This window comes from Hippopotamus amphibius, chromosome 11, assembly GCF_030028045.1.
Source record: "Hippopotamus amphibius kiboko isolate mHipAmp2 chromosome 11, mHipAmp2.hap2, whole genome shotgun sequence".
Taxonomy (NCBI): domain Eukaryota; kingdom Metazoa; phylum Chordata; class Mammalia; order Artiodactyla; family Hippopotamidae; genus Hippopotamus; species Hippopotamus amphibius.
The window spans coordinates 20,194,821-20,220,024 of record NC_080196.1 but is presented as its reverse complement, the minus strand read 5'-3'; the positions used below and the strand labels follow the sequence as shown (position 1 = coordinate 20,220,024).

The window sequence follows — 25,204 nt, the reverse complement described above, 5'->3', positions numbered from 1 at the left end:
AGTTGAGATCTCTTTGCCCAAGTTCAACATCCACGAAACTTTTGTGCTGTATTTGGTCTGAGGCATCTGCCCTGCAAGACGGAAAGCCTTGTGTGCAGTTATGCCGCCAAATGTACGTAGCAGCACTAAGTAAACACAACTTATCTGGGTGTACAGAGTAATACCCTTTCGAACATGATCAGACAAATTACTTTCCCAGAACCTACTAATTCCTGAGTGGCCTGGCTAGATTAATTTTTTTGAATGTGCACAGCTGGGGATGAGAACCAGACTCCCAAGGACCTCAGGAAGATGCTAGGGTACCCTTCAGGCCACTTGCTGGCTTCTATTTTTCCATCTTTAATATGAGAGAGGTTACTCCAGTTTATGGAGGGAAATGGTTCCACCCTAGTGGCCCTAAATGGAGCAGGACGCTGTGAGGTCCAACACAGTGACTGACGCCCCATTCACAGTCCCAGGAGTGATGCCAGAGAGAGTTGGCCAGTGGAAGCAACAGAGGAGTTAAGGGTCACATTCCAGGCTTCTTCCCTCAGGGACTTTGAAACATGGGTGATATTGTTTTCTGCTGTTTTCCCTTCATTTGGGTTGAACTCACTGAGAATACAAAGAGACAAGAGAAGAGCCATCCCCACAGCCACTTCCTTCCTTCCTTCCCCGTTTACTCCCGACATCTAACCATCTGAATGCAGAGCCAAAGAGCTGGATCAAAGAGCCAGACTGACTGAGTTTGAAACCTGTCCCTATCCCTGGCAAACTGTGAGACACTCTATACTGTGCTTCACTTTCTTTATCTTAAAAAAAAAAAAAAATGGATATAGTACTTACATCAAAACACTATTGAGATAACGCATGTAAGTAGCCGCTCAGAACTAAGTCTGGCACCAAGGAAGAGCTTTTTAAATAAGTGTCAACCACCTTATCGCTGTCATCAACATCTTAATTATCATTTTCATTATCAGAACAAGGAGAGGGTGTGAGCAGAGATCAAATGCTGTACTGCTTCAAGTCTGGCATACAGGAGAGGCAATGTAAGCGCAGGTATCAGTACTCTAAGGAAATCTACATGGCACCTTTGTGCCAATTAGAAAAAGACATTCCCTCCTCAAGACACTTCCCAGCCATTTTCAGGAGGACTATCATAAAACACACAAAGATCCATGATGCCTCTTCTGGGAAAGATGCCTCCTCGGGTTGTGCAGTGCACGACTGTACAATGGCCCAGATCTCCCTCTGATGGAACAGACCACAAGGCTTGGTGACAGATGAGTTCTTGTATAACAGAGAGAGGGTTAAAAGGAGACTTGTGTGGGTCCAGGAAATGCCTGGATGTGTGTGCCAAGTTCTGGTAAGGGTACTAGAGTGTATGTTTCAAAGCTATTCTCAGATGTTTAAAGGAATCAAAAGTCCCCCCAAATTTAAGGAGCCTCATTCCACAGTTAGGAGATGAGATGACATATGGAGTCTGAGGTGATGCAGGAAATGAAGGCAGGTTCTATACGTGCCTTGGGATTCAGGAGAGCCAGCGGTTCTCAGGGAGAGGTCACAGCTGAGGCCCTTTAACAAGCAGGAATTCAGAAACCTAGAGGCGGAAGTTTCTGAGAGTGAACAGGAAAGGCTAAGAGCAGAGAGTTCCTGAAACAGTTCCTATTTCTTAGGTCCAGCTGTCCTGAAACATGAAGAACACCACAAGCGCACCCTCTCTTTGAGTCTGGAGTTCTGTCTCCTCCCTGCAGGGGTCTGCAGGCTGCACTTCATTCACATTCGGCTAAGACATAGTCCCCCGCGGCTCCCCCTGTAAAGAGAGATGCAGGAAAGAGGCATTGTAGGCCTAGGATCCTCTTGCCTCCTCCCCCAACCCCCTTTATCCACTCAGGTCAACTCTGACCACCCCCTTCCCAAGGAACTCCTGGATTTCAGGCACTACTATCTCTCATCTGCAATTGCTGAATAGCTTCCTAATTGGTCTCCTTGCTTCCCATCTAACCTCCTATCAACTCACTCTCCACACCTCTGAGATTGGGTCCCTCCTTGCTTATCTAAGCCCCTGCACTAACGGCCCCCCTACAGTGCTCATAATATAACACCCCAAAGGCCCCCAGGGCTCTGCGGGAACTGGCTTCTGCCTGCCCCTCTTTCCCCTGTACCACAGATGCTCAGGGAGTAGAAATGCAGACTGAAAAGTACATAAAGTCAAGAGTCAAATTGATAATAATTTCTCACCTCCCAGCACACCTCACAATCTCTCACTTGCATGTGGCTTCATCTACACAGACCTCCCCTCATCCTCAACCTCTCCTAAAGAAATCCTACTTCTTCAAGATCCAGAAGCCTTTCTTGATCCCCAGATGAATGGGGTCATCCCTTCCCTTGACACCCCAAAGCATTTGCTTCATATTTACCTTAAGACCTTCAGGGGGTCTTGAACTGCATTTAGCTGTGTCATGGATTTCATTCCCTACTAGACCTGGGTTCTGAGAACAGCCATGGTGACTTAACTTCAAAGCACTTGTACTACCTTAAACAGCACCTTGCAAGATAATAGGCACTCAAAAGATGTCTGTTGACTTAGGAGCTTTCATTTCTGTGGGAAATCATGAATTCCCGCTCTCAGGGAGGTGCCAGGGCTCCCAGAGAAAAAGAGAAGAGAAGACTTCTCATGGATGCCAAATCCCCTTTGCCCTCGCCTGCCCTACTTCCTGCAGCACAATTAGTGTGTCCTGGGGGCAGAGGTACTAAGACGTTTCCTCCTTCTTCCTACTCACCCAAAGCCTGCCTTCTCCTTAAGATTCTGAACAAAATTCCAATAAGGAAGATGATGACACAGACAACAATTCCACTGATGATTCCAGTGACCAGGGTGCCAGACAGCGAGGGCTCTAAAACAGCAAAAGCAAGTGAAAGCCCAGGATCACCATCCCAGCCCAGAGCCAACCCTCCCCTCACTGCCCTGTGGACCACTCCCATCCCGCCCACACCAGGTTTTCTCATCCCCTGGCTCTCCACCCACACCAGGTTTTCTCATCCCCTGGCTCTCATCCATACCCCAGGTGACAGTGAGGGGCTGGTCCAGGCCTGGGTGCTCCACCTGGCAGCTGTATCTCTGCTCTTCCCCAGGGAGCACGGCCAAAGCCACCCAGCCCTGGTAGGTCCCGTCCCCGTTGGGCAGCACGTCCTCAGGCTCAACGTCCTTGGCCTCCAGTGGCTGCTTGTCCTTCAACCACCTCATGGTGATGTCCTGGGGGTAGAAATTCAGAGCCTGACACCGTAGAGTGGTCACTGCAGAGGCCACGTGATGAGTCACCTTCACCAAAGGAGGCACTGGACAGGAAGGAGGGAGGATCTGGAGAGGGGATCTTTCTACCCACTCCAGAAAGACCAGAACTTTCACTTCCCTTTCTCTGTGGGTTGGAGAAAGGAGTTTCCCTGTGCAGACAGAGCAAGTTGTAGGAGAGACACACCATTTTGTGTCCTAAAACATTCCAAGACTGGGTTCCGATGTGGTGTCACATGGAGAACAGTCACACTCATATCAGCCTGTTCTCTGGTCCCACATGTAAATTCGCATACCTGTTGCCCATGTCTTATGTTCTTTGTTAATATATTAAATTGAAACAGATGAAATTGTCCCTATGAGGATCAAAAGTGATTGAATATGTACTAGCGGTAATTTCACCTGGTCCAACCCAATAAGTATTCTTGCAAGAAGGGGCCTTGTAAGATCTCCAGCCTTCGTGATGACTACCATATTCTGTGAAAGTAACCTTTACCCCCTAAGATTCTGCTATTCTGACCAGTTGGCTCACTTGGTAATTTCTTGCTTTGGTATTGATGTAATACTCGGCATCTCTGAATTCCTAAAAGTTATAAATATACATAGGGTTCTTGGTTAAATCAAGAGAAAAATCACAGTTACTTCTTCTTTAGCTACGTGCATGGAAAAAAATTAAAACCATAATTCGTAGCTGGATGATACATCTCAATTGTAAGGTGGACCTCAGAGCTGGAGAACTCAGGGTGGAAAACTCAGACCTCAGCACCTTCCCAGACAGTCACAAAACCTCCGCCATCTCTGAAACCCCAGTCGGGGATCCCGTGCCCTGTGTTCCCTTCTACTCCATCACAAGAGAGGCAGAGGGTGCTCCTGCCGTACCTTGCTGGTCCAGAGCCCCTCTCCCCAGCTCCAGCAAGCGCCGCAGCTGCTTGGGGCAATCCCGTTCGAGGTAGGCCCTGTTCTGCTTGGCGCGAATCCTGGTCACTTCCCACTCCAGCTTTGTGGCCCAGGCCATGGGCTCTGCCGCTCTCCAATCCAGGGTCTCAGGGCAGAATTCAAGATGGTCCTGCCCATCGTACCCATACTTCCAGAACCCTCTGGTGCTGTTGTCCTCTTGCACCTCACAGCCCAGGATCACCTGCAGAGTGTGGGACTCTGGCAACACTCCCAGCTTCGTTACTGAAACCAAAGGAGCAGGTCCCTGTTTCCGATATTACAGGGACCCAGTGACCTCAGGAAGCAAACTCCTGCCCACTTCCCTGCCCCTCAAGATCTCAAATAGCTGGTTCCCTCCCTCAAGATGCATCCCTGAGGCAGGGACACACTCCACTCACCCCAGACGGCGAGGCCCTGCTCTCCACGTACCCTTGCTCTGGTTGAGGTTGTCCATGATGGTCCAGAAGTCCACGATAAACATGTGATCCCAGCCTTTCAGGCTCTGGCTCAGCTGCAGCCACAGCTGGCTGGTGGCCCTACCGGAGAGCCACGGGGCACGCAACTCTGCACGGCGACTCTCGTGATCGTAGGACACGAACAGCTGGTCATCCACGTAGCCCAAGGCCTCAAACAGGGGCAGCCCAAGGTCTGGCTCAGAGGCGCCCATGAAGAGGAAGCGCAGGGAGTGTGACCCTGGGGAGAGGGCAACAGGCCTTCTCTGTGGGCCACCTTGGGGACTGGGAGGCAGACCTTCCGAATCAACTCGAACCAGCTGTGTCTGGTCCCACCCTGTGAAAATGACCTGCGGTGCCTGCCCTCCCTCCCTCCCCATGACCCTCCCGTCTGCTCTCCCCTTGTGCCCCTCCCTCTGTCATGTGTGGCTGCCACCCCCTTGCAGCCCCCAGCCTCTGCCCCAGTACTCAGGATTACAGCAGCCTCCCCCTGGAGCCAACAGACTCTAGAATATCCTAAGATGCATCTAGCTAGGGCAGTTGAGCTCAGGAGTTGGTGCTCAGAGCCAATGAGACCCAATTCCAAGGAGTTATTGTTGGTTTTTTTCCACTACTGCCATCTCTAAACCTTTTCCTGTACACAGGCAGACCTCGCTTTATTGCACTTCGCAGCTGTGTTTTTTACAAATTGAGGGTTTGTGGCAACCGTGTAACAAACAAGTCTATCAGTACTTTTCCAACAGCCTTTTCTCACTTCATGTCCGTGTCACATTTTGGTAATTCTCAAAAGATTTCCAACTTTTTCATTATTCTTATATTTGTTATGGTGATCTGTGATTTGATGTTACTAATATGAAACGATTTTGACTCTGTGAAGGCTCAGATCATGGTTAACGTTTTTAGCAATAAAGTATTTTTTAATTAAGGTATGTATATTGTTTTTTAAGACTGCTATTTCACGCTTAATAGCGTAGAGTGTAGTAGATATAACTTGAATATGTACTGAGAAACCAAAAACTTCATGTGAGTCACTTTATTGTGACATTCTCTTTATTGTGATGGTCTGAAATGGAACCACAATATCTCTGAGGTCTGCCTGTAGATGTCTGCTGTTAGGTGCTGGAAGATGTGCTGATAAATAGCTCAGGGCAGCTTTTCAACATCAAAACAGTTCCAAATCAAATGCAAATGTAGGAAAACTCCAGTAAGCCCAAGAGGACAGACCTCTAGGCGGGTGAGTTTCCCTACACCTCCCCTCAGTTCTACAGAGAGCGAGTTCAGGGATGTATTCACAATGCCTAGTGTCTGGCATGTAGTAGGTGCTTAATACATACTTGTTGGATGACTAAATGCTGACCTCTAGATTTTTATCTCTGGCCCTGAACTGTAGACTCTTAAACTCCAATTGCCTACATGATACCACCAGTTGGATGACTCATTGGATTCTCGAACAAGTCCAAAACCAGGCTCTTGAGTTCCCCCAAACTGCTTTCTTTTGGCTTCACCACCTCAGAAATGGCATCACCTATCCCCCCTGTTGATCAGGCTGATAAAATAAAAATAAAAATAAAAAATAATAATAGAGGCACCTTTGACTTTTTCTCTTTCTGTTATGTGATCCTTCATAGCTACCGCAACAACATCCTTCAAAACAGATCGAGATTACAGCCATTTCTCACCACCACCTCTGCTCCCACCCGGCCCAGTCCATCATTTCTTGCCTGTTTGCTCGCCCTGTTTTTATCACTGCTCCCTTCGCTCTGCTTTCCACAGAGCAGCCGGAGCAATCTTTCCAACAGCGATGCTTAATCATGTCACTCCTGGGCTGAAATCCACACTGCAACCTGCAAGGCCCCAGGAGACTCGCCCGAGGCTGCGTTGCCGAGCCCAACACCTATTCTGGGCTTCCGGCCCCTGCACTCCTGCTGCACCAGCGCTCTTGCTCTTTCTTCGACCCAGGGCATTTTGTCTTTCAGAGGACATCTGGCAATGTCTGGGGACATTTTCAGCGGTCACAACTGAGGAGAGTACTAACATCCAGTGAGTAAAGGACAGGGAAACGTCCGACAACGCACGGGGCAGTCCGCACGACAGAAAATGGCAGTAGTGCTGAGGCTGCAAACCCTTGCCGGGTCTCCCCAGCCTGTCCAGAAGTGCTGCTGCCAGTCAGCATCACCCTTATTTCCTTCATGTCCCTGTTCCAACCCAGCCAGGGAGAGTGGCCTGCCCCCACCTGCCTGCTTCACACGCCTTCAGGGCACCCACTGCCAGACGCTCTCTATCCTTTTGTGTATCGTCATTCCCGTCTACTCGGATGCAAAGCACCAGAGGACTCGGCTCCCTGCTCTCCCCTGGGTCTAGAACACATGGGTGGCGCGCCTCCTGTACCTGTGAACAGTGAAGACTTGTGTTCATCAAATTATATGATTCAACCTCTAATGCAGTGTGACTTGTAAGAATAGCAGCTATGAAGTGGAGACACGGGCTCTGCCTCAATAGCCCTGAGTAACATTGAACAAAGTTACGGATGAGCAAGTCTTACCTCATTCTTGTCATCTATGAAGTGTGGATACAGATACTCCCTACCCTCCAAGTGTGGTTCTGTGGCTACATGACAATGTATAAAGCCTCCAGAGCTGTGCCAGACTGCTGTGAGGGCAAACGCTGTCAGCTAAGATTAGAACCAGCGGCACTTCATTTGACGTCGGAAAACCAGATTGTCCGCATTCTTTGTAACCTGGGTAAAGGATTTAGCCTAAGGTCGTTAACCACTAGGAAAATCAACATATGAATAGCTGCAACCTCCCAAACGCAGAGTGGAGTCAAACACGATCACAGATCTGAAGGTGACTTAAAACTGAGGTCATTACTTACATGTTAATTACCATCCCTTTGGCATCCTTTAGTAAATGCCAGTTAATTATACAATACTACTAACATTGCAAATCAACAACCCCGGGCTGAAACGGAGAACTGTGAGACACAGTTCGAAAGTTCAAAAATAGCAGATATGTTACTCTTCCACGCAAAAGAACAATCACCAAGAGTCAGTAATGGCCCTGGGCCGACCTCTCTCAAGAACCTCCCACCCCCAGCGCGGGTGGTTCTGAAGTGGAAACCCGAATGGGTCCGCCGTGCGTTCGCTCAGCCCAAAGTCTCCCAGCACTTAGGGCGCCCGGCTATGCGGCGCTCAGGTCAAGGTCGCGCTTGGTGAGAACTTCCTGTTGAGGATAAGCGGGGGTAAAACGACACAACCAACAGTAGGAACAAGAAAACCGAGATCCGAGCCCAAGGACCCCTAACTCTAGCTTGGCGTCAATGAGAAAAGGTTTATATCTAAAAACGTCACGGTCGAGGGAGGGAGTGGTTGCCAGCAGGGACAGCGAGCGGGCGGGGGATGGGGGTGAAGGTCTTGGGGCGAGAGGCCCGGTAACCCCATCTGCACAGCAGCAGCCCACGTCCCCTCCGGGGAAAGTTGGGGGAGGGGACCGCGCACAGGGCTGAGCAGTAGTTCCGAGCTTCGCGAACTCCCAAGAGCCAAGAAAAGCTAGTTTCGATTTTTCTTCCCCGCGCCGCGCCGCGCCCCTCTCTGGCCCGCAGCCCCCGGACTCACGCGGCTGTCGCCCCTGCGTGGCCACCGTCCGCAGGAGGATCAGGAGGAGAAGCGCCGGCTGGGCTCGCGGGCCCATTTCCCCGGCTCGGACCGTGCGTCCTGGCGCTTTTCAGCCGCTTGGGTAGGGCGGGGAAACTGGGATGGACCAAGAAGTCACCCTGGAGCCATTGCCGAGGCTCCGGGGATCCCAGATGAAACTTCCTGGCCAGTGGGATCCTTTTCCGGGGCCACTAGTGAAAAGAAATGGGCCTCCTGCACTTGAACTTTCTCTCCTGCAACCCAGAGTACCTGCTTGGGAAACACTCGATGACCCACCTGTCCTTCTGGTTTTCTGATCTAAATATTTAATATTTAAATATTGAATAACTTGAAAATTCACTTATACATTTTCAAAAATTATACATTTTCAGTTCAACTTTCCAATCGATATTTTTGCATAAAAATTTTATTTTATTCTTTAATCAGAATTAGTCAAATCATAAGATTAACAGATTAGATCCTATCTATCAAAACATCTTTCACAATTTATATAGTTAAATTACATTTCACAAACTACTACACATTGGAATCACCTGTAGAATCATTAAACCAATTGATGCCCTGCTATAAGCCCCAGACACTCTAATTTAATTGCTGTGAGGTGCCACTAGAGCACTGGGATTTTAAACACTCCCTCTCCCCCAACACACTCAACAAAGTCTGAGAACCACTGTCTTAGACATTTCAAAAGCATATAAACATCTGATTTTCCTAAAACCTTTAAGTGCTTAATAAATAGAATAGGTGATACCTTTTAAAGCATGTATGCAAATTTTGGCCATCTAAGAGAAAAATCAAACTTGAAAATTAAGGCCTTTATAAGGGGATATGAAATAGGGTGGGGAAAATGTTGAATATTGGCGATGAGCACATGGGGGTGTTGATTACAATCACTTTTTTTCTTGCTAACAGCTTTATGGAGATATAATTCATGTACATACAATTCATCCATTTCAAGTCTAGAATTCCATGGCTTTAGTATATTCATAAAGGTGAGCAACCACGCCACAATCAATTTTTCTTCCCCTCCGCAAAGAAACCTTTTAGTACCTTTTAGTTATCACCTCCACATTCCACCATCCTCCCTCCCTCTCTCCCTACCCAGTCACTAATCTGCTGTTAAAAAACAAAATTCAGCAAAATAAATTTTAAAGATTGAGTTGGCTTTATTGAGTGATTCATGAATCAGGCGGCACACTATCTAGCAAGTAGAGGAGAGATCCAAAGAGCTACAAAAGGGGAAAGATTTAACTATACTATGGCCTTACTCCAGCTTCTCTGAACCTCAGTCTGCTCATCTGTGAAACGGGGACAATAATTTCTGATCACCAAATGATACTCTATGTGTATGACCTCTTACAGCTGTTAAGAGATATTGACACCATTAGAAGGTAATAACTACAGACTGGCAGATTAGTAACAAACTGGATGTAGTACGTTTTGGTTTAGAATACCATCAGAATTAATGAGATACCATGATATAAGTTTCTCTTTCATTCGGGAAGAATTTGAGACCATTGCAATGACTATTTTTGTCAGTTATTATCTTTCAGCTCTTCTAACAGCCTTAGAAACTTTAAGGGAGAAAATGTCCTCAGTATTTAATATGTTCCAATGAAAACTGTCCATATATATTTTTTCATTACAGATGAGAGAAACAACAAAGTCTACTCTTGTTCACTTTAGTATAACCCGAGTTTTCATAAACTACCCTATCGTATCTCATTTCTGCTGAGTATATGTGTGTGCTTTAAAGGCACATGAGTTATAATCAATCTGCAAGGCAAAGTTATATTGCAAAGCCACTGAAGCTCTCTGTCTCAATTTTCTTGTTTGTAAAGTGGTGATAGTAACAGCTACTTCATTAAATGATTAGAATTAAATGAAATAAACAAATACAAAAATTGATAAATGAAGCCCTCAACAAAGTGCCAGGCAAATAATCAAGGCTAAAGTATGTTTATTATTACATATTCTAATATAATACTAATATTTATCTGAGGATGCTGCTCCCTACCAGGTGACAGGTCAATATCTTCTTATAGATTGCCTATATTGTGGTTATCTCACTATCAAAATAACAATAATTTAAAAAGATAAAACATATGCAGTCTCTTTAGGTCTTTGGGGTTCTTATGCCTAATTTGCTGCTCACATTTAAGACACAATTGAAGTAGCTTCTCCACAAGACTGTTTCTACTGTCATGACTTGGTAAAATTGGCCATATCCTCCTTTGATCTCTACCACACTCTGTACTGACAGATGTAAAACATTTCTGTCCATTCTCTACCCATGTCTTTTCATCTTGTTCTAAACTGTATGTACTACAAAGGTAGTTATTTGTGCTTCTCCTCCTTATTGTTTGAGGAAGTGAATGAATCAACCATGGGTTTCTTGTCCATTTGACAACTTATTTCTCTTTGTAAAGAGCATTGACTCCAAAGGTCCTGGTAGACAGCCTGGTACTTCACAGCTCTGGGCCCTTACCCCCATCTCGCAGCTTCTCAATACTGTCACTGTCAATTGCAGGTAATAATCACTTCTGTCCGTCAAAAGACTATATATGAATGAGTTTTGAAATCTTCTGGGTGATATGTCAACCCAAAGTTAATGATTGATTATTTAACCAGTGAGCAAGGAGCATCAGAGGTCCACCAAAGGCAGTGTTAATTTGGAGCGCTATCTAGTGCCTATTGGTGCCAATGACATCCTACATTGTAAATGCCTTCCCGCAGGGAAGGGTTGAGGCCAAAGCAAATCCATTTATTAAATTCTTAATTGGACTTTTATACAAGTTACAGTTCAGTGCAGTCTACTTTTAGGGGCTTTCTTTGAGGGGGGGTGTGTTACAGTGAAGGTGCTGAGTTGATCTTAAACACACTGCAAAGTCACAAACCCTTTAAATCATTTTATCTTTATTAGCACAGTGTTTAATAAATTTGTTATTACTATTATTATTACTATCACCATTATCATAATTGATATACCTTAACCAGGATAGTCCCAGTATTACCATCTTTGCACCATAGTATTTTCTTCTTTCAGCCTCCTCCTCACTGTGGTCAGTTTTACTTTAAAAAGGAAAGAAAAGTAATTTAATACTTTAAAAGTTGCCTTTGTAAGACTCTAAGTCGAACCTCCATCCCTGGGTAAAGTCACTGTTCCTCATTTTCATATCCACTCTGACCTTCTCCACAGCCACTGTTTCATATCTTTTTCTAGGTCCTCATCTTCCAATTTCCACCATAAGGGTAGTTCCTGTCTTATTTACTTCCTTATTCCCCAAACCCAGATGGGATTATCGAAGGTGCGGATTCAGTTTTTTTGTGGAATGAAATAATTGTCCAGATGATTTTTTTGGACTACTTACACAAACGTCAGTCCAAGCCACTTAATTATTTCCTCCTTGTTCTTGGCTGCTTGTAGACTTGCTGAAGTGTCAGGGCCTCCCGGTGATGTCAGGATCATCATCTGTCAAATGGGAATAAAGATTTCTTTTCACCAAAAGAGATGGAAAACTGTTAAGTTATAACTAGAGGTTAATAATTACATAAGGGCCTGGAGAAAGTGTAACATACCAGCCACCAAAATAAGCTTTGGTTGGTTCCTATCGCCATCTAGTGTCCATCAGAACACACAGCATGATGTATTGTAAATACTTTTGATTCTGCCCAAATGTATGATATACATGCAGAATTATTTGCAGGGGTGAATATGCTTTCTACCTAAAACTCATTAAATAGACTAGTAAGTAATTAATAGTTATGGATATATTTTAATTTTATGCACTTTATAATAGAAAAATAAAGGTCTGTGATATTTGTGTGTGTGTGTGTGTTCAGAGTACATGAATTGTAATCTGTCTGCAGGGCTATCCTAGGAGAAATCTGAATTCTCAATCTCCACTTCCTTATTGGTGAAGTAATAATGTTTATAATGGTAGTCATAGGATGGTGGTGAAAACAGAATGAAAATAGTGCATATAATTCCTGGTGCATAGAAAGTGTTCAGTTAACTGTTATCTTTATTAGTATTATTGACACTCAAACAAACAGTTGCAGAAATAGTGCTATGTTATGTTTATAAGAATATAATTATAACTTTTAAAATAATATTTTAAAATATACGTATGTAAAAATTTTGTACTTACAACATGGCAGGTACTATTCTTGGAACTGTATAATATTAATTTTCATAGCAACCTATAAAACAGATACTATTATTGCCACTTTATGATAAGAAAACTGAGTCATAGAGAAGTTAATAAACTTATCTAATGGCAAAGTTGAGTTTGAACTCAGGCATTCCAGCTTCTGAGCCAGTCCTTCTGATAAATGTACCATGCCACCTCTGTATTTTTCCTGGACTATTTTATAAAATGAACAGGAAAATATAAGAGCTAACCATGAAAAGTATAAGAAATCTATGTATTAACTGAAGAATAGCTACAAATCCTTAGGTAACCTAACTTTGTAAGAATTTGGTTCCAACCAGAAGTTTTGTCTAACTTAAGAAGATTTAGGTAGTTCAGCAGTAAAAAAATGCGGGGTGATGGAATACCTCGGTCCCTCTTCTGTATTGACAACACACAGTTCTCCGTGACAGCTATGCCTGCCTGCTGTTGAAAGTAGGCACACACTTAGGATGCAGAATGCAGGGAGGGGGTGACTGTGTGAATGTCATCATAATTTTTCCTTTTGATTTTTGGGCAAGGAGTGAGCGTCATTGCAGGGGCTGGATTCTGAAAGACTACTGGTCCTGGGTTATGTTCTCACCTATCACTCCCCAACACACACACACACACACACACACACACACACACACACACACACACATCTTCCTTCTCTGACAGGCCAGCTTCTTCTCTTCTTATTAGAATCTTTTCTTGAGGTCTTCCTTGGGTTAGTTCCTAGGTCCCATGACCTTTCAGAAGCTGCCAGGGGAAGCACACATAAGTGGAAAGAGTGAACGAGCTTGTTGGACTTGGTCTACTCTTACCCACCCCTGCAAATGAAGGAGAGGATCAACTATCTCAGGGTCACCCCAAGACAGGAGGCTCCCATGGTACAAGGATGTAATCGAAATAAACCTCAAATAAGAGGCTACTGTGTGCTCAGCCCAATCCCAGGAACTATACACACATTATGTAATTTAATCCTCACTATATTCCTGGGGCCAGAGGGGTGGTGGGGAGTGTTACAGAGGAGGAAGTGAAAGCTGAGAAAGCCTGAGAACTTAGCAGGGCCACTGAGCTTGTGAAAGGAGGAACTGATATTGAAAACAAGCATGCTGGCTCCAAAACGGCTGTCTTTCTTTCAGCTCTTTTACACTAACAGCTCAGCTGTGTTCTCCACCTTCAGGCAGCCTTGCAAGTCTCAGATTAACCTGGGGCTGCCAGGATTTGGAATGGGCTAGGGAATGAGCAACTTTTTTGAGTTGACCTTCTATCATTTATTTTTGTAATACATAATATTATATGTATAGTATTACCTATTATAGATTTCATATACAAGTCTCTATATAGTATATATAAACTATAATACTATATAGAGGTTTATATATAGAATATATAGTAGTATGTACTTAATACTATGTATTTATACTACTATATATTTTATATATAGATCTCTGTATAGTATGTATAGTATTAGGTATTGATACTACACATTTTATATACAAATCTATAGTATATAATGTAAATGAATATATGCTGTTTGTTAACCATATATAATGATGAATAAATATAATTAATTATATATTTACTAGACATCATATAAATGTGAATTATTAAATTTAATAGTCATTTTTAATTTCTTTTTTTGTATTTGTTACCATCGCACCCCCCCACCCTGCTTTTTTAAAAAATATTTATTTATTGGCTGCGTTGGGTCTTTGTTGCTGCACTCAGGCTCTCTCTAGTTGCAGTGAGCAGGGGCTACTCTTCTTTGGGGTGCGTGGGCTTCTCATTGCGGGGGCTTCTCATTGTGGTGGCTTCTCTTGCTGCAGAGCATGGACCCTAGGCACGTGGGCTTCAGTGGTTGTGGCTCGTGGGCTCTAGAGCAGAGTCTCAGTAGTTGTAGTGCAGGGGCTTAGTTGCTCCATGGAATGTGGAATCTTCCCGGAGCAGGGATTGAATTCTTGTCCCCTGCATTGGCAGGGGGATTCTTAACCACTGCACCACCAGGGAAGCCCCCTGAGTTTTAATTTCTAAGGTAGTAAACATCTACATGTATATATGTAACTTACATTATAAAACTTATGGGGGCACCCACTAATTTTTAGGAACGTGAAGGGGTCCTGAAATCTAAACCTTTGAGAACCACTGTTCTAGCCTGTTCTCTGATAGCTTAATTTCCTAACTGGATTGGTAAGTACTTGAAGGCAAAGGTTTAACCAGCACAGTAACATTTTTGGTTTTTATTCTTTTGTTCTCTTGGTGGTTTTTTTCTTTCTTACCAGATTTATCATCTGTATGATGATTACACTGTATGATAATTACACTTTGTGTCAGTCTCACCACATATAATTCCTTAAGAAGAGACATTTTGCTTGGCTGATCTTTGTTTTTATTATCTCTCCTGTTGTCCTTTGCTTAACAAGTACGCAGTAACTATATGAAAATCTCATGCATGGCATAGTGATGAGCAAGGAAATAAAAGACAATAATATGTCCTAATAAATCTACCAAAATTTGTATGTCCCTATTTTCTGCAAAATAGTTATTGAGGAAGGCCATGTGTTTACTCTGATTAAGGCAATTGCCTAATATATGTTTGCATCTTGTGCTTTACAATTTGCCCTCATTAGAGGCCCAAACTGAGAAGATGTAAAAATGTATATGTTCTTGTTATTGACAAATCTTTTTTTGAGGGTAGATTAGACTTTTGAAATTATTTAAAGTCATTTGAAAAGAAGCTTGAAGAATAAGGTGGCTATTAATGCCCTAGTTTCTTGTGTTACTTATGTGATTCGAATAGCAATTCCAAAATGTTAGGTAAATATGTTTTGCAATGTATTGTTCCTTTTGTAATACTCTCTGTGTATTTACTGGGCTCCCACCATGTGCCTCACTACTATGTTCTCTGTGATTTTCCCCAGTGTATTTTGAGAGTGTGTCAGGGAATAAGATATAGAACTTTGGTCTCAGCCTTTGAGGTGCCTTCCAGCTTGTGGGGGAAACATTCTGGCTCAGGTCTCATTGTTTTCTTGTTGGCCATTTGCCTGTAGAGACTGAAAAAAAGACATACAAGTTGCTTTGGCTTTTTTGTAAGAATGCTTTTGTGAGGCTGAAGCAAAGAAACAGATGGGAGTGGGGGTCTACAATTTTATTTAGGCTGCAAATTTCAAAGTTCTTTCCTGCATATTTTTTTCAGGCTGTCCTATGTTGTTAGTCTCACGGTGCACCAAAGCACAGAACTTCCCACTCTGAGCAGGCACGCAAGTGGAGTGACTGCTATTATCGGCCCCATCTCTCCGTAAGTCAGGAAAAAGCAGGTTTTAATCACTTCCAGCTAGTGCCTATAATGAGCAGACAGAACCCTATTCTGGCATGGTAGAAGGAGGAAGTGAAAGAAAAATCATTTGTCAGCCCCTGAGCCATTCACCTGTCCCAACAACTCCTCTCATTCTCCTTTGAGTATGTCCTGCTGTTTGAGTCTCTCTCTGTCTCTGTCTCTGTCTCCTCTCTCTCTCTCCAGCTCCACCTGGGCTTGATATTCAGCTTCTGCATCTTTAACTTTGTCCACCAGCTTTCCAGACCGAAGGAACAGGAAACAAAATTAGGTAACCCATTATATTCGGGATATGTGTAAAATACAAGAATACACAACTTATTGCATTGTGATATTTAACTCTGTCCTCAATTTATCTCTGGCTATCTTGAGACCATCAATTTCAAGTGGGAATACCACACCCTTAATCTGAATTTTCCCTGGAGCTAATTTTAGTAGGTCTTTTGTGGCTCACAGGCTTGTTCAATCTTATTTCAAAGCCTGAGACTACAGGGGACATCTATAAGCTCGAAGGTGGCTTTAAAACTACTGGTCAAAAAATCTTGTATCTTCCAATTTTTTAGAATGGTTTCTAAAGATTCTGATTCAGAGCCTGTAGGACAAACTGACTAACCAAGTGTCAAAGTATAATTTTCAAAACATGGCTCTCATGCAAGAACTGTGTATAGTGAGCTTGTGCATGGGTCAAAGAATGATTTAAGTATTGACAGAGCAAGCAGAAAGACAAAGTTAGGTCAAAGCAGGATAAGGGAGAATAAAATATGTATTCAGTCAGGGCAAGAAAGAATGCTGGAAGGCTGAAAAATCAGATACAAAATTGGTTAACGTCCTACTAGGCAATACAATCATAACTTTTAGGGTTATCTTTTCTACTAGAAAGAATTCACTTGCATCTCTAATGAACAAAACCTTCATTAATGTATCAGTCTTCTACAAGTAATTTTACATACTCTGAGCCTAATCAAAAAGGAAATATTAAGTCAAAGTTACCTTCGCTAAAGCCGTGCTGTCCAGTATGACAGCCATTAGTCGCATGTGGTCCTTGAGCACTTGTAATGTGGCTAGTCTGAAAATTTTACAAATGTAAAATACACACCAGATGTTGAAGACTTACCATATGAGAAAAAGAATAGAAACTGCTTATTTTTTAAAATATTGATTACATGTTGAAGTGATAGTAGTTTGGATGTACTGAATTAAGTAAAATATATTATTAAAATTAAATTCACCTGTTTCTTCTTTCTTTCATCATGACCACGAGGAAGTTTAAAATTACATGTGTGACTCATTCTGTTTTATTGTAGAGCATGGCCTTAGAGCATTAGAGGACCCACAAGTGGACCTGTGGAGAATTCTCTACTACAGCTTGAAAAGACGTGAAGAAATTGCTTTGCTTTGTTTTTGACTTTTCTCAACACAAGTTACAGGGATCTAGAGAAGGGCTACTTGTTTTTCTGCCTTCTGGCTTCTACTATGTGGCCAGGAGGTTGGGAGCAAGAATTTGGGTGGCTGGTGTCTGGTTCTGGACTTTAATTTGCATATAAAGAGATGTGATTTGATTGATTTAATCTGAGTGGTCGTATCAGAAAACTGAATCACAGTAATCAAAGTTACATGCTGCTGATTTGCAAAAAGGGACACCAATTTATAGTGAAGGGAGGTTCAGTGACCTGGTAATGAAGACTCCACACAGCTCTTTTCCTCATTATACACACTTAGCTGAGTTTCAGACGAAGAGGGGGCTCATTGCCCCCTCTTCAGAACAAAATGGCATGTTCCTATTTTATTTTTTTACCAAAATATATTAGAATGATGAAGGCACTTTAGTTGTTCGTACACTTTCAATGATTTCTTACAATTCCTATGTCCAAAGTCACACTGATGGATGGCAGGTCTAAAGTGATTTTCTGTGGTTGCTAATTCATCCATCACTAATCTTATTAGGCTGTTAATTCCCAGAGGACATGACCAGTAGTAGACATAGTTTCCAAATGTTGAATGAATGTTATTCAGTGAAACCATGGGGTTATCCTTAGTCTAAAACAAGATGCCTCAGTTTTCATTCATCACTGAACTTAACTTGTATAACCCCTTTTGACCATCACATCTAAGACTGACATCTTTAGTACATACTTTCATCTAGATGTAGTGGCAGTAAAGGGAGCTTTAGAATAGAGTACATATGGCCAGCTTTAGAAGGGATAAAATGTGAGCTTATCAGTAAAAAGGGGCATAATAATTTATTTGTTCTAGTACTTTTCCTCTATTTCTGGTAAAATTTTGCCATTTTATGATTTCTATTTGAAATCTGTAGTTCATCTGAAAAGTCAAAAGTGTATCTTGTCAAAGTCAGTTGCTTTATTTCCATTTGTATCTTTGAGTTCCCAGTTAGAGAGTGTCCTGTACCACAACACGTTTGTTACTGGAAGTAACCTAGAAATTTCATGTGCTGAAATTCATCTTTTTATTGCAGCATACAATAAATAAGTAAATAAATAAATAAATACTTGCTGTCTTTGAAAACAGATCATCTAAACGTCCCTCGGTGCCAAGTCTATTGGGGGTTATTTGCAGGCTTAGGGGGTCTCCCTTCTTCTCATTATCCCTTCTTGAGGGCCAGACCCCCTGCCTTGCACAACTCAGAGGGGAACCTGAGAGCTTTTAAAAAAACAACGCAATTTCTCGCCTTTGGAGAAGTGAAAAGAGTGCCCCGCCCCCATCTATGAAAAGAGGGATTTGATAGAGTTTCAATGTCTTCAAATCAAAAATTTAAGTCTCTAACCCCCTACCATTCAGGACCCCCCCCCAAGGCTTACGAACCCCCTCGCATCCCGCCCTAACTGCTTTGGACTGGCCCCAGAATCCTGGTCCCAGTCCACAGTTCCTGTGGGTCTGTACGCAGAATTCACAGAGGACCTGTGTTACTTCCCTTGCGAAGAAACAGAGTTATAGTGAAAATTTGGGTGGAAACCATTTCGTTTTTGGCCCCAAAAGAAGGGAAGCATGTGCCCAACCACCCCTGAGAAAAAGAACTTTCAGGGGCAAAGGAGCGAACAGGTAATTTAGAAGAAAAACAGAAAGTGGTCTCCGACTGCCCAGGACTTCCCTAGGAGTTGGGGGAATTGGGGACGCCTGGAAGAGTGGTCTTTGTGCTTGTGGAAAAAATAAATGGAGAGCACGAAGCCTGAGGCTTCTCGGATCCTTTCCCGACCAAACTCGGGTGATTTGGTGCGGGGTATTTTTATATTTTTCCCCTTTTGTGAAGTGGAACAAACACAACTTGGGCGCACCGCCGCGGCTCAGAGCCTGCCAGCCGGCGGGCGACCGGAGCACCAATCAGCGCGCGCCTGCGCTCTATATATACGGTGGCCCGGCCCAAGCGCAGCTCCATCGGTGCTTTGCCACTTGTACCCGAGTCCTAGATTCTCAGCATGTCGGAGACTGCTCCCGCTGCTCCCGCTGCCGCGCCCCCTGCGGAGAAGACCCCGGTCAAGAAGAAGACCGCCAAGAAGCCGACCGGGGCGCGCAGGAAGGCGTCCGGACCCCCGGTGTCCGAGCTCATCACCAAGGCTGTTGCCGCTTCCAAAGAGCGCAGCGGTGTGTCCCTGGCTGCGCTCAAGAAGGCGCTGGCCGCCGCTGGCTACGATGTGGAGAAGAACAACAGCCGCATCAAGCTGGGTCTCAAGAGCCTGGTGAGCAAGGGCACCCTGGTGCAGACCAAGGGCACTGGCGCCTCGGGTTCTTTCAAGCTCAACAAGAAAGCGGCTACTGGGGAAGCCAAGCCCAAGCCTAAAAAGGCGGGTGCGGTCAAGCCCAAGAAGGCTGCGGGGGCAGCTAAGAAGCCCAAGAAAGCGACGGGTGCGGCAACCCCGAAAAAAACCGCTAAGAAGACCCCGAAGAAGGCGAAGAAGCCGGCGGCAGCTGCTGTGACCAAGAAAGTGGCCAAGAGTCCAAAGAAAGCTAAGGCTGCCAAGCCCAAGAAGGCCGCCAAGAGCGCAGCTAAGGCGGTGAAGCCCAAGGCCGCCAAGCCGAAAGTTGCGAAGCCCAAGAAGGCTGCACCCAAAAAGAAGTAGGTTGTTAAGCGTCTGCTTCTAAAACCCAAAAAGGCTCTTTTCAGAGCCACCACTGATCTCAAAAAAAAGAGCTGTATACTCCTTTACTAACCTGTGTGCATCACTTTGCTTTCTTCTAGCATAAGGTTGGACACAGTTGCGGCTGCTGACACTATCTTAAAAGGGGCAGTGAGAAGGGATGGGGGAGACAAGGCATGGAAGGTTGCAGAGTCTAGAAATCCTGGTGGGTTGTCCCTTGCCCTGCGGTGCTTTTGATTAGCCTTATGATCAGAGATATGCAAGCGCTTTCCGGAGGCTTGCGTACTAGGGATATCCGCGAGCCCCGCCCCACTCCGCTCCGCTCCTGTGAAAGGCAAAAACAACCCCAAGCAAAACCCAGCCAGTTTTCTTAGTCTTGAGGGATATTCCGATTGGACTAAGAACTCATTCAAAAGTCCCGCCCTGCTTGCGGGTTGGCTCACTTCTCCAGCCTGTGATTTTCACCCAGCATTTAATTGGGTGGTGACCGGCCTCCACCCTTAGTCTCTTACGTTTGTTTTCTTTCTGTTGGGATACCCCATTCGCTGGATTGAGAAATGTTTCTGGTATTTCGGACATTTTCCGTGTTTTTGAAAGTCAAGTCAGTGTCTCCTGGGGGCGTTGGTATCCAACCTGGGAGGAGGGTGGGTGCAGGCGTCCTTGCCGCTCATTCTTCTGTTAATTCCTGTTTGCCGTGGCAGCGAAGGAACATTTGAAAACCTGCTACAAAAAAAAAAAAAAAAAAAAAAGGAAAAAAAAAAGAAAAAACCTGCTACAGCGGCGGCAATGATTCTTCCTCCCACGGCAAGGCTGGAGCAGAGATCTTTCTGTTCCTAAGTATCGTGTAGCTTTCAACAAATGTGTGTGGATTTGAGCGCATCAAAAACAACTTTTAGTCGGCCATTTTGTCCTTGGCCGGCCAGTCAAGGATCCTCATTTTAGGTAGACTTTAACATCAAAAAATCGAAGATGCTTTATACACATTTTTGTGCAATCCAAATGTTTCTACGCATAGGAAAAAAAAATATATTGGTAAAGGTTGGGAAATGTGTGTTTATGGGGGGGGTGATGTCTAATAAAGAGCTTTAGTTTTCATTGAGTGTTATATGTGGATTTTTTTCATATTCATGGCATTTCTTCTGGATAAAGTCCAGCCTCCTGTTTTTATTCTGATTGGCAGAGAATTTCTCAAGACAATTTCCCAGGACAGGGGCTTCTGCAGACCTGCAGCCTAGTTCTTCAACCATTGCCACAAGGACGAATCTGTGAGATAAAGTTAATTCCTGTATTAGTGGTAGTGGCTACAGAGTTCATTCCTCATCTTAGTCACTGTGTAGAAGAAACCAAGAAGTCTAGTGGATAAAAAGTAGAATGGAGTGAAAGTGCAAAGAAAAGCAGAGATGAGAGATGTATAGAGATTGCTGCAATGTCTGGGTTCCTGACACCTAGTTCCTGCTTATTTGAGCCACCTGAACTCCTGCCACCCTGGGCTTCTCCACTTAGCTCAGGTTGGGTCAAGTTGCAACAATCAGGAGACCTAATAAAGACACTCCAAATATAATCAGTTAGGGTTTATAGTAATAGCACCGTGTACTTCTATGTTCCCCTTCTCCTTCAAATAATTTCAAGTCCACCCATTTGCTTAATTTTCACATCAACTCTAAGAGGAATCAACCTAAGAGAGTTGATTCTCTAATTTTTCTTCAAACCTTTTGTAAATGCCCGTTGGGGTGTAAATTTATTGAGTTTATATACAGTTGATCCTACCATTGAATGTTTCCTGCAAACGTGTGCATAGTTGAAAGATGTCCTTTACTGTCAGATAAAACATATTCCTCAAAAACAAATATAACCATTTTTCTTTAGTAAGGCTGGAGGGAGAGTTCATTCACAGAGAGCTAAGTTATCGTTAAAAACCTCTAATTTTACCTGGTCTTTAGTCTTCAACAATGTTTCCGCAGTTTTGTCCGTGTTTTTAATTTCGTTCCATTCCCTCACAATTGTTCACATAGTTGATTGGCTTGGGCCCAACAAAACATTCATTTGATTCTAAAAATTGGCTAGTTTAACAAAAAGGTCCTTGTTGTGATTTTTAGTTTATAAAAACTACATTTTATTTTGGCACTATTAATATCATTTCAGTATTCACTTATTATTATAAAATAATATGGACAACAGCAATAATATACTCAAATAATTGGCCAAACATGGCTGATTAGCCAAAAATAGCAATGCACACTGCATAAACTAAACTGCTGACTGATAATTCAATGATGAAAATTCATGAAATGTTCATGTATAATGGAAGTCTAACACAGAAATTAAAGGCTCCTTGTAATGCATTATTCTAAGAAACATTTTTTGTCTATACATGCACAGTGCTTTCATGGCTGAAAAATTAAATGTCCCATTACTTCCCCTAGGCAATGTTCTAGATATCATTTCTTCTAAGCCTGAGGGAGATGTAAAAGATAACTTTGTGGCTGAAATCCATGCCGGAGAGGAACAAGTCCAGAACAAGATGTGATTACATCATTAGAGAATTTCAAAAGGGAACAGGGGTTTAGGGCACAGTGGTAACAGCAATAGTGTTGAAAGCTAGCATTTCTTGAGCACTAATTTACAAGGTGCCACGCACTGTGGCAGAGCACTCTTCATTTATTTTCAAACACATTCTTGTCACAGCACTTTGAGGTAGGTGCCTGCCATTATTACTGAGGCTTGGTCACACTAAGGACATAGCTAATTTCTGATCAGTAAGCCAGTGTAATTATCCTCCATGTATGAGTGCTGTTCCTCACAAATATAAGATCCACATATGTAATCAAAAATTTTCTAGTAGCCACATTTTTAGAAAGTAAAACAAGTAAAATCTATTTGAATAATATTTTAACCCACTAAAATAAAATATTTCTATAAGTAATCTAAGGTAAAAATATTAAAAAAGATGTTTTATTCTATTTTTCATACTAACTCTTTGAAATTTGGTTTGTATTTTTACACTTAAGCTCATCTCAATTTGGACAAGCCATGTTTCAAGTGCTTAATAGCCACATACGGCTAGTGGCTACTTGAACAATATAGATCTATAGTAAATGCTGAAAGGAAGACACAAGAGAATTACTTGCTCTGGAGTTGAATCTAGATGTTTCAGAGGCGATAAGTATGCTGACCTGGTCCTGAAGCCTAGGACTAAAGACTATAATGTGCCCCTGGTCATCCCTAGGACCTGATGTTTCTTCTGGTCATCTTACCAACCTCATCTCATACCAGGCCTCCGACCAGAGGAATCTGAAAACAGAATTTAGCAGAAGCCAGGCTACTGCCGGCCTTCCCCATTCATCCTGAGGCAGCCCAGTCTCCAAGACAGAGTTACCCTTGAGGTGGAAACTAAATCGGATCATCCATTTCTGGGTAATCTTATTGATCAAAAAATATTTGGAGTATGGGTTTGGTGTGAGACTTTCTGGCAGTGACATTTACTAGCAATATGAATTTGGCCAATTTACTAAAATCTCTTAGGCTAAACTTCCTCCTCTATTAAATGGAGACAGTGAAAGAACGTGGCTTTTAGTGTTGTAGCAAGTGTTATATATAATAATTCAGGCCAATCAGTTCACATGGAACTTGATCCATGGAAAACTATCAATGTTAGCTATAAGACTCTTCCAATGAATCCATGGTTTTATTTTTTTCCCTTCCATAGGACCTCTCTAAAGGAAGATGATATTCAGTATAGAATGGATTAATAAACCTGTAGAGTTGTCTCAGTGAGCTCACCTACACACTGAAAGTGTTCCCTTTGCTCAGAGTTGACTTTATATCCTCGCAATGAAGTTTCTCCTCCTGGTATCTCTCTTTGAGAATGGTACCATCATCCAAAGCGTCATGCTCTATCTCAGAGTCCTGAGAGTCACCTGAGACCAGTGATTCTCAACAGGGCACTCTGCTGAGGTGTGGTAGAACAGAGCGGTAGGAGGGCAGGGAAGGCCATGTGTAATTTGGAAAAGCATAGCCAGTGCTGAGAGGCAGACTTACCCTGAAGCGAATGAAACTCAAGTGTTAGACCCTGTACTTCCAAGGCCCTGAGAGGAGTTCCTGGGAGTACAATATGTTCACCTGACCTTATTAAAATACAATAAAATTGCAGTGCAGATATATTTTAGTCACAGCTGGTTAACCATTTATTTCCAATCTTCTCTTCTTTTAAAATTCACCTTTGTCTGATTATATTAGGATGTTGATGAGAATATTTGGGACTTGTGAAAATTTACTTGCATCTATATTTTGTTTGGGGTTAATGAGACATATAAAGTGATGTGCATATGTGCTCAAATATATTGATAGTTCAGTTGTTGCTAGCCAGTCTGATCTAAGAATGGCTTCAAGGAATATTCCTACTGCTCACTGACAAACTCACCTGGATTAATGGCAAGAAAATGTGGGACTAGATGTCATATATCCATGAACCTAGCACTGGGAGTGCATAGTGGAGAACTGAGATTTGAAATGTATAGATCCAGAAGCTAGTCTAAAGAATTCTTTCAAACTTTACAACTCACACATGAAAGAAGCTTGACAGAGGATTTTCCAAATTTCAAAACAATTCTATAAACTTGACATTATCTACAGTGTTTTGAACCTGAAATTCTTCTAAGTTATGAATGGAATAAAACAAATTGTGATCAATCACCCTAGAGGGAATACTGAATTCTCTTCCTACTGTCTCAACTTTATAGAAAATATTACTAAATTTTCCTTTAAAGATGGAATCAAAGTGTGCAAAACGATAGGAAAACAAATGTGCTTTTTCTGAATTTTGTGATAGCTGATGGTTTTGTCTTTTTGTAAAATTGGAATTTGTTAATTTTCTCATTATGAATTAGTATTCACTAGCTTGTAATTTTGTTTGTAGTTTTAAGTCACCGCACTGTGTAAGCTTTAGGCCTTAGAAAACCATCCACTCTCATCAGTTAAGTTATACAACCACATGTGAAGATTTTAAAAAGAAATTAACATTTAAATGTCTTTGTATGTACTACAAGGGAACACAAATAAAAGCTCAACAATTGCTACCCTTCAGTATCTCAAACCCCACTGATTTTAAGATGTATAGACAAATCTTATTTTCTTATTGCATAAATTTAGTGTATCTCTGGTGGTGAGTACTGAGGTCAGTTTTTATGGCCTGAGCAAAAATTCCATTTTAGGTAAATCAATTGACCTAAAGATTTTAATCAGAATGGTTTCTATGAATACTCAGTCCCCTTACTTGAATTTTTACTTTATG

At 42.8% G+C, this 25,204-nt stretch overlaps 4 protein-coding genes across 6 annotated transcripts in view; 2 read left to right on the top strand and 2 right to left on the bottom strand.

Annotated features, from left to right (window-relative positions):
- The window catches only part of LOC130831693 (uncharacterized), a 50,934-nt gene that overhangs the window by 6,307 nt on the left and 19,423 nt on the right, over positions 1–25,204 (bottom strand). The window lies entirely within an intron of this gene.
- The window catches only part of LOC130831696 (uncharacterized), a 116,406-nt gene that overhangs the window by 76,147 nt on the left and 15,055 nt on the right, over positions 1–25,204 (top strand). The window contains exon 2 of the mRNA XM_057700045.1: positions 6,518–6,536. Within this exon, the coding sequence (XP_057556028.1) occupies positions 6,518–6,536 (19 nt within the window). The remainder of the gene's footprint in view (positions 1–6,517; positions 6,537–25,204) is intronic.
- HFE (homeostatic iron regulator) lies at positions 925–8,464 on the bottom strand. 3 transcript variants are annotated; one of them, XM_057700020.1, is made up of 6 exons: positions 8,273–8,464; positions 4,637–4,900; positions 4,151–4,450; positions 3,043–3,318; positions 2,763–2,876; positions 925–1,792 (listed from the first exon to the last, which is right to left on the bottom strand). In XM_057700020.1, exons 1-6 carry the CDS (start codon positions 8,346–8,348, stop codon positions 1,752–1,754), a joined length of 1,071 nt encoding a protein of 356 aa, XP_057556003.1. In that variant the 5' UTR covers positions 8,349–8,464; the 3' UTR covers positions 925–1,751. The 3 variants fall into 3 exon arrangements, with proteins under 3 accessions (XP_057556003.1, XP_057556002.1, XP_057556004.1); XM_057700019.1 differs by having other exon boundaries at positions 4,637–7,880; positions 8,273–8,353; XM_057700021.1 differs by having other exon boundaries at positions 3,086–3,318; positions 4,637–7,880; positions 8,273–8,353.
- Positions 19,230–20,996, top strand: LOC130831700 (histone H1.2). The gene is made up of 2 exons (XM_057700050.1): positions 19,230–19,892; positions 20,016–20,996. Exons 1-2 carry the CDS (start codon positions 19,255–19,257, stop codon positions 20,149–20,151), a joined length of 774 nt encoding a protein of 257 aa, XP_057556033.1. The 5' UTR covers positions 19,230–19,254; the 3' UTR covers positions 20,152–20,996.